The sequence below is a fragment of the Diceros bicornis genome, chromosome 38, assembly GCF_020826845.1.
Source record: "Diceros bicornis minor isolate mBicDic1 chromosome 38, mDicBic1.mat.cur, whole genome shotgun sequence".
NCBI lineage: Eukaryota > Metazoa > Chordata > Mammalia > Perissodactyla > Rhinocerotidae > Diceros > Diceros bicornis.
Genome location: NC_080777.1, coordinates 25,253,323 through 25,267,303, shown reverse-complemented (window position 1 = coordinate 25,267,303; position 13,981 = coordinate 25,253,323). Strand labels below are relative to the sequence as shown.

Here is a 13,981-nt window from a genome sequence, read left to right as displayed (position 1 = left end):
GCATGGCTTGACATGCGGTGCGTCGGTGCGTGCCTGGGATCCGAACCCCGGGCCACCAGCAGCAGAGCGCGCGCACTTAACCGCCACGCCAACGGGCGGCCCCCCATGTTCTCTACTTTTAATCTGAAGCCATTGACTTCAGCCAGTGAACAAAATACCAATATTTACAATGTCAACAATGTAAAAATGTACAGCAAATAACACTGGAGTAAAAGTATGGAGAAGGCGTGGAAGGGAAGAAAGTAACTAATATCCTCAGCTCCAAAATGCCAAATCAAGAGACTATGTTAGTTGCAGTCAGTGGAACAGAGTTTTCAGTATGTTATTTAGAGTTAAAAAGTAACTCGTTGATCTGAGGTTGCAACCTAACAACCGATGGACCAAATTCTGTGGGCAGATAGGTTTTACTTGGCCAACAGCCTGCTGTAAATATTTTTTCTTTTGAATTGTTTTCTTTGAATTGGCCTTTCAGTGGACATGCAACAACCAACTCACCACAAGCCTGAACACTCCCCGTTGTCTTAGATTTGGTCTGATTCACGTATTTACTTTACTAAACTTCCTCTGTCGACACTGGAGTTACAGAATAACTCCAAAAGAGAAATTCCAAGGAGAAATTGAAAATAGCAATATGATTATATGAACAGACCTGTAAGAAATATGTTGTGAGATAATTCTTTTCTCTCATACCTCAGAGAAGGCAGTCAATAGATAATGCCTACAATGACATAGTAACAAGTTTGATGACGTTATTATTAAGAGAGACTCCTCAAAACGCTTTGAATTAAGCTCAGGATTTGGAAGCCTTTCTTTTGGGTCAAAATTTAAGTTATGGATGAAGTAACTGCTAAAAATAGCACCGAATAGAGTTAAAATATTGTTGCGGTTTGGCCATTCATAAATAATCCCATAAATAACCCCATAAATAATAATCACAGCCATCCATCCAGTGTAAGGCACTGTGTTAGGAGTTTGGCAAATGCAGACATGAATACATTCTGATCACAAAAGACTAGTACTCAATACAGGGCAGGACACAGTGTAAGCAAGGGTTATATATGGATTTGGAATGTATTATAAATTTCCCCTAGTAGATTTATTTTATTAACAAAGTATTTTGAAGCTATGGTATTACATACCTTGAGAATAAATCAAATGGCAACATGGAGAGCCAGTAAAGAAAGTTTCTAGTTACAAATAATTTTAAAAGGGCAAAAAATACTGAAATGATAAAATGTAAATAACAACAATAGGAGCTTCTGAACCTCCTATATCCCTAAATATTAATATATATGGGATATAACTTTCCTGGAAAATTCACTATGATGTTCTAAACTAAAAGGATAGAGAGAGCACTGCAGTGTAAATGCACCAGGGCACGGAGCCCTGGAACAGAAGCCAAATGTGTGGTATTCACTTAGCAAGTAGGCTGTGTTCTGAGAGAGAGAGAAAAGTACGCTTTAGCTATAAATTTTTATTAGTGCTGAAGGAGAACAGTTTAAAATCAGTGGGATATGACATTTAATAATGGAGTTAAAGAGCTGAGAATGCAGTTTCATTATGACAGATGAATTTGTTTTTTCACCTGACAGTTTAAAAAGTAGGTAAAAGTCTTTACAGAATTTTAAGATTTTTTTCTGTGATAATTAGGCAGCTTCTTGAATTGAGTTCTTCAGAAAACCACATTGGAGTTTTAGGACGAACCAACTTTAAGGGTAATGAAGTTTGGCCACTTTCATGTGCAATCAGCCTTTCAAATTTAACGTTTGAGCTCTATTTATTTCTTCTTGAACTAGATCCCTTTTGAAAGAGTGTTCATTGTTCATGTTCACTATTAATAATGCTTGAAAGCTATGCAGTATTTCTCAGTTCTCTCCACTTCAACAGCAATTTTTCTTATCCTGAGAATGGCAAACAGCTTTCCAGTTCCATCTAGTGGTAGAAAATTGAGTATCATTCTCTATATTGTTTTATTCAGGACTCAAATTTCTATTTTGATGTCTGATAACATAAAAGCTGGGGAAGTTCTTCTAGTCAAGAGCAGGAATGCATGAGCCTCTTCCTAGTAGGCTGAGGCATCTTAATCTTGTGTTTTGTTACTTCTTCTATCTAGAGTTCTTGAATACTTTTCTTTCTAGATACGAAAAGATAACACATCATGCTTGTGTGTCAGTTCTATCTGCAGACTAGCAAGAATAAATGTTCATCCAAAGATTTGTTAGCTGTTTCTTTTGTAACCTCACCTGTTTTGGAAGCTTCTGGGTACTCTAATATGCCTTCTCCACCTCATAAATTAGAATTATGTTTTTAGTGACACAGGCTACAATATGCCAAAGTCATTTGTTTGACCTACAGTGTTAACTGCAGACTCCTAATGTTGGTAGTAAAGGCAAGATTGTAATACCCTTTAAATATTTTAATTTTTAAATAAAATAAAATCTCGAGACCATTGTAAATTAATGCAATTTGTGTGTGTTTGCAGAAAAGCACCCTGTAAAGATATGAACAACCACTTGGAACCAAGCTGACATTAAATTGGTGAAATCCTAGAGTATTAAGATAAAATTGTTAATTTTCATTAGATTTAAACCTTTGGGTCACTTCTTTTAGACTTTTTAAATCTACTTTCAGTCAATATAAAGAGGTAGATATATTTCTTATCTTCTTTAAAATGGAGCATCAATAAGGAAATTTTATTTTAATAAACTGTTCAAATATAAATCTAAATGACATCCTTTTTTCTAAGGCAAAAATGTCCACCTAGTTACATGTAAAGTCTCTTATCACACAACAAAGAATGGATTTCATATGAAAGATACCTTGTAACAAGGTGCTCTTTATTCCCATTGATGTGAAAATAATTTAGTTTGATCATAAAAGTAAGTATATAAAAGCAACTAATTTGACAATCTATGTCAATTTTGGTGAATCGGAAACTGATCATTTATTGTATATTTAACTACATTATTTAGAATTGAAGAGAACAAATTGTACCAGCACAACTAAATCCAAATGTTAGACTGCAGAGGCGTTTAAAACAACAAAAATAATATTGTGAAAGAGGGAGATTCCCACTAATTACTGCATTTTACAGCCTTGAAGGCAGTGCTTCCATAATCCCATGGTCACTCTTCTCTAGTTTACCTTTAGTTTGATGACATCCTTCTGTGCATACAGAAAACATGAAAGTAAAAATCAAATTTTACTTTCTAAAACTTATTCATATGAGTTTTTCAAAAACATATATCTTCATAAAAAACAGGAAGTTGTCAGCAGAATAAGGTTTTATGCTGTTTTTTTTTTTTTTTCCTGATGGAAACTACATTACTGACTACTGAGTAGTTCAGCACATTCTTGAAATATAATGAGTTCAACTTACTGTATCTGGAACAGGAAATTCCAGTTAAATCCTTTTTCTCTCCCTTTGGGAAAATTTGATATGGGGACACTCTCAAAAACAAAACTATATGAGATTCTTTTGCTGCATTTGGAGGCCTGAATTAAAATACATTTCTACAGAGAAAAGACCCAAGTACTTATTAGCAAACAGTCTTTGTTCCACTTGGTTGATCATGTTGAAGCACAGGAGACTGGTATGTGCATTAATTTGCTCTCGGGCAATAAATACCCATTGGCCTTGAAGGTGTAATCATGGATTAATGAGGAATGCGCAACTTGCATTTGAAAGAAAAATAAAATCAGTTGTCAAAATTGATTTTGGCACCATCTAGAAGTTAACTGAAACAAATGAAATTTCCAAGTTGGGAACAATAAACAGAATAGAACAAACATAGCTTTTTTTTTTTTTTCTAAACAAATACTTACTGTATTGAGAGGGACTTTTCATGTTGTCCCAGGATTGGTGACTATAACCCAAAATGGAGAAGACAGAAGAGTCAAGCCTCCCATTTTCTGATCTCCTCACCTTTCTGTAGAAAGAGATCAGAGAGGGGGCCACCCAGAGGAGCACGCTGCTTTTGCACCTACCCCCAGCCACGTGAGGTGAAGTGCAAAAGAATTACCCATCACTCGTGGAGAATAGGGGTGTTGGCAGGAACTGGAAACTGGCATCTCATTCCCCAGTTAGACTTCTGGTTATGTAGTTTTCTGTGGTTATTTGAACATGGGGAAAAAGGAATTAGAGAGAGATGGCAGAGCTGGAGAACAGTCTTCTCTCCCTTGCGTGGGTTTCTTATAGCACAATTGATGATAGCTTAAAAAGATTTGAGATGTCTTTCTGGTACCCCCATCTAAGGATGTTGGCGGAGATACCCAAGAGGCTAGAGAAGGGGCGAGTGGAAGAGAGTTTCTTGCACAATTTTGACATCAGCAGAAGCCTACCCCTCACTCCCCACAAAGCATTTTCACATGCCTTTACAAGACACCTTTATAGAGGACACTGATGACCAGTTAGAATTCAAAGAGCACAACATCCCAGGGGGAACAAGCCTGAGCTGGTAAGATGGAAGTGTCAAATTGGATGGGACTGGGCTTTTAAATAACTGAATATGATTTGAAAGAAATGGGATCTGCCCAAGTCATTGTTAAGGGACAAGAATGGGCGATTTGACATAGCATGGCTGAAGGCTACAAGGTCTTAAAGACTTTGACATAGAATTTGTAATTTATTTACTTCACTAGACATTTTTTTCCTTTCTCTCAAACAATTCTCTATCACTTTTCTTTACACTTTCCTTTTTTTCCAAATATTTTTCTCACTAAGACATTTGTTTAGGGTTCAAAATGCAGAGAATAGCAGACACCAGTTTTCTTTTCCTTCTAGGCTGCCCCATCGAAGTTTTTCTAGGCTGTCATGACTATGGTATTGGGTGCATGAATTCCATAGCATGCCTCTTCATTCAGGAGAAATAGAGATCTCAAAGAGATGCTTTCAGGTATTAAGTATGTACTTTCTTCTGCACTCCATTTATTTTCTTAGTAGAATATTTCAGTTTCATATTCCTATTCTTGTTTTCTTTCTTTTTCACTAATACTTTTACAAACAGCTGGAGCCAGCAATTATTTTGAACATAGAGGTGGAAATAAACCTGTCTGGGAAGGATTTATTACTATTCAATTTTCAGTCATTATGGTGGAGCAGCCTCAAAAGGGTATGAAATGGACTTCAGACTACACTATTTTACAGGTTGGAGTGTAATTCGAAGTTAACAATAAGTAAATGCACAAGCCAGTTATTCTACCTAAATGTTCATTTCATTAGTGTAAACACACCTTAAATCTTCATTAAATGGCTTTTCATAGTTTTCACTAAGCCTTCCATTCTGTGCTTTTTATCCCTAATGTCTTTTATATTTTTCCTGCTCCTGAGGTTAAATTCACGCCCATTAATGATTACGGAACTCAGTGATTTTTTTTTATAATTCTAATGGCAAATTCATCATAGAGAAAGTAATTGATTAGATCTAAAAAATGATTCTGGTGAAGGATAAAGGAATTATCGAATTAGAAAAGCAGAACATTTAGTAATTGAACATGAAGAACATTGTTAGGTTATTCTTTGTTCACTTAACAAAACATTTGTTAAGCACTTACTCTGTGTCAGAACGGATGTCAGGTCGCAGAGATATAGCAGTAAACAAGGCATGATCTCTTTCTTCATGTAGCTTATTTCACAGGGAAGCAAGACATTAAGGATTAATTAATATAATTTAGTGTTATGTTATTATGAAAGAAGTACAACACTGCAAATTGAGGAAGTAATGATTAAGCTGTGGGTCAAAGAATGAGTAGGGCATAGGAGGAAGGAACAGCATTTTGAAAAGGCCTAGATATACGAGAGAGTTTCTGTTCAGGGGAAACTAAAGAGCACTCGTGGCCGGAGCACACAAGAGAAGACAGAATTAAGAGATGATATCTGAAAGACAGACATAGCATCAGTCAGGAGAGCTTTGTAATGACAATAAGAAAGTTCATATTTTTAAGTGGAATGAGGAAGCCCTGTAGACATTTTCAACAGCAGAATTACATGAAGGGATTTGAGATTTTGAAATTCACTCTTATTACAGCACCATAAATGGATTTGTCAGGGCCAATCTGGAGGCAAGAAGGCAAAAAAGACGAGTTAGGACTGTTTTAAAAGTATAAGAATTGACGATGGAGAAAGGAATACGTGGTGAGTTCAAGAGCCACTTAGGTGTTAGAATTAGAGAATTCTCTTGTATACAAAGTTTGGAAATACATTAGCTATTTATTTATGTGACTATTTTCCTCTCATTCAAAAATAATCTTGAATTAATTCTGCCTAGATACATAAAGTAAGATAAGACAAAGAAAATTTGGGTAGAATGATAAGTTGAAGATAATTTTTTTTTAAAGATCTACAGGCCATAAAATGCCTTGTATTATTTTTTTATTGAGATATAATTGACATATAACATTATATTAGTTTCAGGTATACAACATAAGGATTCGATATGTGTATATATTGAGAAATGATCACCACAATAGGTCTAGTTAACATCAATCACCACACGTAGGTACAATTTTTTTTTTCTTGTGAAGAGAACTTTTCTTTTTTTTAAGTAATTGTTTGTTTATTGCAGTAACATTGGTTTATAACATTGTATAAATTTCAGGTGTACATCATTATACTTCTATTTCTGCATAGATGACATCATGTTCACCGCCTAAATACTAATTACAACGCATCACCACACACATGTGCCAAATTATCCCTTTCACCCTCCTCCCTCCCTTAGCAACTTTTAAAGATATAATACAGTATTATTAACTATAGTCACCATGTTGTACATTACATCCCCGGGACTTATTTATTTTATAACTGAAAATTTGTATCTTTTGACCAACTTCACCCATTTTACCCACCCTCCACCCCCACCTCTGGCAACTACCAATCTGTTTTCTGTGTCTGTGAGTTGCGTTTTGTTTTGTTGTAGATTCCACATATAAGTGAGATCATATGGTGCTTGTCTTTCTCTGTCTGACTTATTTCACTTAGCATAATGCTCTCAAGGTCCATCCATGTTGTCACAAATGGCAGAATTTCCTTCTTTTTTATGGCTGAATAATATTCCATTGTCTATATATACCACGTTTTCTTTATCCACTCATCCATTGATGGACACTTAAGTTCTTTCCAAGTCTTGGACATTGTAAATAATGCTGCAGTGAACATGGAGGTGCAGATATCTTTTCAAGTTAATGTTTCATTTTCTTTGAACAAATACCCAGAAGTGGAATTGCTGGATCATACATGGTAGTTCTGTTTTTAATTTTTTGAGGAAATTCCATGCTGTTTTCCATAGTGACTGCAATAATTTACATTCCTACCAACAATGGACAAGGATTCTCTTTTCTCCACATCTTCACCAACACTTGTTATTTCTTGTCTTTTTGATAATAGCCATTCTAACAGGTGTGAGGTAATATCTCATTGTAGTTTTGATTTGCATTTCCTGATGATTATTGATGTTGAGTACCTTTTCATGTGCCTGTTGACCATCTATATGGAAAAATATCACTTCAGATCCTTTGCCCATTTTTTAATCAGATTGGTGGTTTGTTTTTCTATTGAGTACCTTGAGTTCTTTATATATTTTGTATATTAACCCTTTACCAGATATATGATTTTCAAATATTTTCTCCCATTCTATAGGATGCCTTTTTGTTTTGTTGATTTCTTTTGCTGTGCAGAAGCTTTTTAGTTTGATGTAGTCCCACTTGTTTATTTTTGCTTTTTTGCCTTTGCTTTCTGTGTCTAATCCAAAAAATCATTGCCAAGACCAATGTCAAGGAGCTTACCGCCTATGTTTTCTTCCAGGAGTTTTATGGGGTTTCAAGTCTTACATTCAAGTCTTTAATCCATTTTGAGTTGATTTTTGTGTATGATGTAGGATAGTGGTGCAGTTTCATTCTTTTGCATGTGGCAATCCAGGTTTCCCTGCACCATTTATTGAAGAGACTATCCTTCCCTCATTGTTTATTCTTGGCTCCTTTGTCGTAAATTAATTGACCATATATGCATGGATTAATTTCTGGGTGCTCTATTCTGTTCCATTGATCTAATATGTCTGTTTTTATGCTAATACTATAATGTTTTGATTATTATAACTTATTAATAAAGGTAACAAGAAAATTCAGCTCTTAAATTCCTAGTAGCCTGAAGAAAAGAAACATTCACACTGAATATTGAAGTTACACAGAACTGAAGCTTCTGCATAAAGTACAGTGTTTGTAGCCAGATTGTCTAGGTTGAATTCTTTGATCTACTAGTGCTGGCAAGATACTTGAAACCATTGATCCTCAGTTTCTTTATGTGCGCAATGAACGTAATAATTGCATGTATCTTACATATTGCCAGGGGGATTAAATTCTGTCATTTAACAAATATTTCTTGAGCATTTACTATGTCCTAGAAAATGTTGTAGTTACTGAAGATCCCACAGAGAATAAGATAGACAATGGGGCTCAGAGGTTTTTGTGCTTACGTTCTGCTGAGGATTGACAATGGGTGAGAGACTGTGGTGGAAATAGACAAGTAATAGATTTACAAATGAAAGTATAATATGTCAATATCATAAAGATATCAATTTCTTCTAAATTTATTAATTCAAGGCCATCTCAATAATGATGTAAACAGCCTTATTTTTGAAGTAAACAAGCTGATTTTAAGTTCTTGTGGAAAAATGAAGAAACCAGAATAGCAAGGAAAATTTTGAAGGAGAATAATAATGGGAGGGGATTATTCTTACATATTTTAAAACATTCTATAGCTACAATATTTGAAATAGTGTGATATTAGTGAATGAATAGAGGCAAATCGATTTAACAGACCAGAAAGTCCAAATAGAGGCACATATAATTAGGAATTTGGTGTTTGATAGAGAAATTATTTTAGATCAGTGGGTGAAAAGATGGATTATTCAATAAATTGAATAACTGGGCAGCTATTTGGAAAAAAATGAAATTTTACACCTTTATCATCAGAAGAGGGAAAAAATGATTACTTTCTGCCTAAATTAACTGTCAGTCACAAAATTGGTAAGCAAGGAGGGCCTTCTATAATGTAGCTTATAATGCTGGCTTGAAAGGTAGCAGTAAAAAATAAATGAATAAAAAGCTTAAGCCTTCACTACCAGTCCTGTTTTTTTCTCTTTTGTGATGCATTTTATTTTTTCTTTATTAGAACTATTTCAGACATTCAAAAGTTATAAGAATATTATCATGAACATCCAGCTACCTAGAATTCCAGATTTAAAAAATAAACACTCTAAATGTTTGGGAAGCCCATATATAGTATCTCACATTGATGTCTCTTCCTTCCCAGCTCCCAGTTAACTACAGTGCTGAATCTGGAGCCACTTCTTTTATTTAACATTTTATATTTGAGATTTCTCCATGATGTTTTATAAACACTAGTACTTGCATTTTCACTGTTATCTGTATGGACATTTATGATTTATTTATTTATTTACTTTCCATATTTCTGATGGACATGAGTACTTAAGGTTTTTATTTTTATTTTTCCCTTCGATCAGCAAATCCTTTCAGGTCCACCTTCAGAACACACCCAGAGTCTAACCTGGTCCAAACCATCACCATCTAGCTGGATCATTGCAGTTGCCTCCTCACTGGTCATTGCCCCTTCTTCAATCTATTCTCAGCACAAGGACCTGAGAGATTTTTGTAAAATATAAGTCAAAATCTTTTGCATCCATCTTCGAAATCTTCCAATGGCTGCCAAATCATCCCAAATAAAGGTCAAAGTCATTGTAAAATTTTATAAATCCCTACATGACCGTCTTCCTGCCCAGTTACCTCTCTGGTCTCTTCTCCCTGCCTCCCTCAACTCCAGCAGAATGGGCCTCCTGGCATTTCCTTAGCCAGACCAGACCTTCCTCTGCCTCAGGAAACTTCTTGTGCTACTTCTGCCTGGAACACTCTTCTCCCAGGTGCCCATATGGTTACCTCTCTCACCCTCTTCAAGATTTTATACTCAAATATCATCTTCTCAATCATACTATTTATATTCCAATCCACCCCTAAAAATTATTTCCCTCTCTGCTGTATTTTTCTCCCCAACACTTATCACTTCTAACACATAACATAATTTGCTTATTTCTATTGTTTGTCAGTCATCCTCCACTAGAGCCTCAAAACGAAAAAACATTTGCCTTTATTGCTAACTTCCATAACCTTTGAATCTAGAACTTTTCCTGGCACATCCCAGCTGCTCAATAAATATTTTGCATGGGAATGAATAAGTGGGAACGGGACGTACCCATTAGAATTAGATGGAATTACTAATTCCCAACATTTCTTAAGCAATTGCCATGAGCTGAAAGGAGAAAAATTTGTATCTTTACAATTAGCTGAACTTCGAGATTCTCGGTTACGTATTAGAGCTTTTTGAAGAAATCGTAAAGAAAAGATGTCCCCTGAGGTGAAAAGTGACAATATATAAAACAGCATGAGAACAAGCAAATGATTTAAGGAAATTCATCCAAATTGTCCTTGTCTGACCCTCTCCTTTTTTGTTCCCTTCCAAGTTACCACATTATATTCCTCTCTTAGCCCCTAGAATTAGATTTATGATTCTCTAGGATAGCTTTTAGTAATTGTGTGACAATTATCTGACCCCATGCTGCCTTTTGGATCTTAAACAAACCCTGATGAATTACCGGCACCTTCTATTACATTTCTAGCCCTTTAAATGGATTCTATCTTTGCCAAGTACCATCTCGCCAAGTAGCAAATATGGTACGTAACAAAGATAATTTTATTTGTGTTTGCCAAAGGAAACGTTTTCTCCATCAGGAACAACCATTCTTAGGAGGTGGTAATTAGGTGTAACATATGCAGTCAGTAGTCCAAAGTGTTTTGTTTTATGTTCCTATTTCCAAAATTATATTAACAGTATAGAAGAAAAGGTAAAGGTTTTAAGAGCATTATTGTTTAATAAGTTGGCTAGGCTTGTTGAAAGTGGCTCCAAAATTTAGCAATGACGAAAATTTAACAGCAAAATAATAATGGAAGCTAACATTTACTGAGTGATTCCTGTGATCCCAATCTCTGCTAAGTGATTTATTTGTATTACCTCATTTTACCCAACCCAATGAGATCGATGCTGTTTTTCACGGAAGAAGTAAAGAATCACTGAGAAGTTAAATAACTCACCCAAGATTGCAGAGTTGGGATTCAGATCAGGTAATTAGACTCCAAGACCCAGGCTCTTGACTCTTAAGCATACTTAAGAAAGAATGAAGTACAAGTGAAACATACTTGGAAAATGTATGATTATTTTAAACCTTATTGACACTTTGAAAATGTTAATAAATGTATTATCTTCCTAATAATGCTTTAGACAAAACTCAGTTTAAAATGGCTTCTTAAACTCTAAAGATGGTAGATATGAGTTGTTATCTGCTTTTATTTCTTTAGAATCTACAGAGATTATGATGAAGTATTTTGATTTTTGTAAATTTGTCACTTTTCTTCCTGCATGTGTACTTCCAAGAAGTACAATTTCTTGTACTTGCAAGGTCCATAAGCTTTATTCAGCAAAAGTAAATGGAATTTATTGTACAAAATGGGCAAAAAGAGCTATTGTATATTCTCAAAGTTTTCATAAGTTGAATTTTTTTGTATATTTCCAAGGCCGCTGAGCAGAACATTCCAGAAAAAAGAAGTTGTACTTTCTGTGATAAACATCTTTTTTTCTTTCTTTCTTTCTTTTTTTTTTAGTGAGGAAGATTGGCTCTGAACTAACATCTGTTGGCAATTCTCCTCTTTTTGCTGAGGAAGATTAGCCCTGAGCTAACATCTGTGCCCATCTTCCTCCATTTTATCTGTGGGACCTCGCCACACATGGCTTGATGAGCAGTGTGCATGTCCCCACCCGGGATTAGACCTTGAGAATCCCAGGCCACCGAAGCAGAGTACATGAGCTTAACCAGGACGCCACCAGGCCGGCCCCTAAACATCTTCTTTTTAAAAATACTTCTAGGGGCCGGCCCGGTGGCGCAAGCAGTTAAGTGCGCGCGCTCCGCTGCGGCGGCCCGGGGTTCGCTGGTTCGGATCCCGGGCGCGCACCGACGCACTGCTTGGCGGGCCATGCTGTGGTGGCGTCCCATATAAGGTGGAGGAAGATGGGCACAGATGTTGGCCCAGGGCCGTCTTCCTCAGCAAAAAAAGAGGAGGATTGGCGGATGTTAGCACAGGGCTGATCTCCTCACAAAAAAAAAAAAAAAAAAAAAAAAAAAAAAAATACTTCTAGGAATCTCTTTTGGAGACCCTTACTTATTATGAAGAAGTATCGTTTCTTACCTGCTACACATTTGAAAGAAAGCCATTGGTATAATATGGACAGAAATTATGAGCATACTTTCTATGAAATCAGATTGATAGGTTGACATATATACATTTATAATTTTAAATACAAAGCAAAATCAATTACCTACAAGGCCAAGCAGGTATTGCAAATGAGATGAAGTGGGCCATATTGTTGAGACCATAAAATAAGTATTATACATAGGGTGTGCATGACGGGATCTGCATAAACAGAAACTAAAAACTAAATGCTATATCTCATTAGTTCATGGTCAGGATAAATGCCTTCATTGACTGGGTTGTGAACAACTCCTACTTGCTAGGAATCTGCCGTCTCTCAAACTTATATGTTGTGTTTCAAAAATTTGGTGGTAACTTTTTCAAAGTGTGAAAATAATATCATTTAGAGCACCACAAAATACTTCTTTGAACTGTGCTTGCCAATTCCTACAGCTGGGACACTCCAGATTATGTTTGACAACAGTTGGTTTTTAACCACATTCACTGTGTTTTTCTCTTTGTGTGTGTGTATGTGTGTGTGCTTTTGTTGCAGAGAAGGCCAGCAGTCGCCAGAACAATGGCAGAAGACGTACGGTAGATGCTCTGGGAACGAAGTGTACCACATTGTTTTGGAAGAAAGTACATTTTTTGCTGAATATGAAGGAAAGAGTTTTACATATGCCTCTTTCCATGCACACAAAAAGTATGTTTCTGCTTCCAGAGTGGAATTAACATATATCACACCTTTTAAATACAGTTTTCTAAAATACAACCCATATTGGTGCTCATGAGTTGCAAGTATTCTGAAATTTTTGCCATAATTACTGAGATATTTGAACTCTGGTCTTCTATATGGTCTCTAAAGTCAGCTGTAAAGTGTAATTTAATAGGAATACTGACTTTAGTAACTTTTAAATTATCTTTAAAAATATTTTAATCCATTAAGAATTCACAAATACTTGAAAATGAATCTTCTTTATAGATCTAAATTTTAAAGTGTTGATTAAAAATTTAAACAAAGTAATAATAACATTCATAAAAACTAGGCATTTTTAAAAACTTGATTTGACCAAAGAAATAAGTTAAAAAATGAATGATAATACCTTCCAATTCAAACATGTAATATTCTTTTTGAGAAAAATTACTTACTTAAGAAATAATAATGTATATATATAATGGAAGTAATGTGTTATCAGTATTATAAATATATTAGTATAACTCATTTTTAGTATTTGTAATAAATCTAGTATATTTCACTAATCTGATATCTAATATATTTCACTTTAATTCTCAATATGATTCCATCTATACATATACTTTTGATGTTTAAAAAATATTTTTAAGCTTGATTTATTTGTAACACTATAAGACATATTTAAATAAAGATATTCAGGACAATTTGTGTTTGGAGCATAACCTGAAAAAGTATATAAGAAATTTTTAAGTAGCTTCTGTTTCATTCAGTGGTTGTTATTTCTCCTTATTAAGGTGCATACCTATTCAAGACTACTTAAAAAATATTTTTTCTAAAATTTAGAGTAAATCAAATATGGTAAAAACAGAACAAAAAGAAATTTAGGGACCCTGATGCTTTCTCATGAGGCTTTGGGTAAGTTTCTTCCTCTCCTTTAGGTCAACAGCTTTCAAACTTTTGTAGTAAGAAATGTTGTTT

The 13,981-nt window shown here is 35.0% G+C and overlaps 1 protein-coding gene across 5 annotated transcripts in view; it reads left to right on the top strand.

Moving 5' to 3' along the window:
- Nucleotides 1-13,981, top strand: part of KCNT2 (potassium sodium-activated channel subfamily T member 2) — a 348,393-nt gene that overhangs the window by 217,558 nt on the left and 116,854 nt on the right. For all 5 annotated transcript variants that reach the window (XM_058533726.1, XM_058533725.1, XM_058533723.1 and 2 more), the window contains one exon: nucleotides 12,863-13,012. In XM_058533726.1, the coding sequence (XP_058389709.1) occupies nucleotides 12,863-13,012 (150 nt within the window). The remainder of the gene's footprint in view (nucleotides 1-12,862; nucleotides 13,013-13,981) is intronic.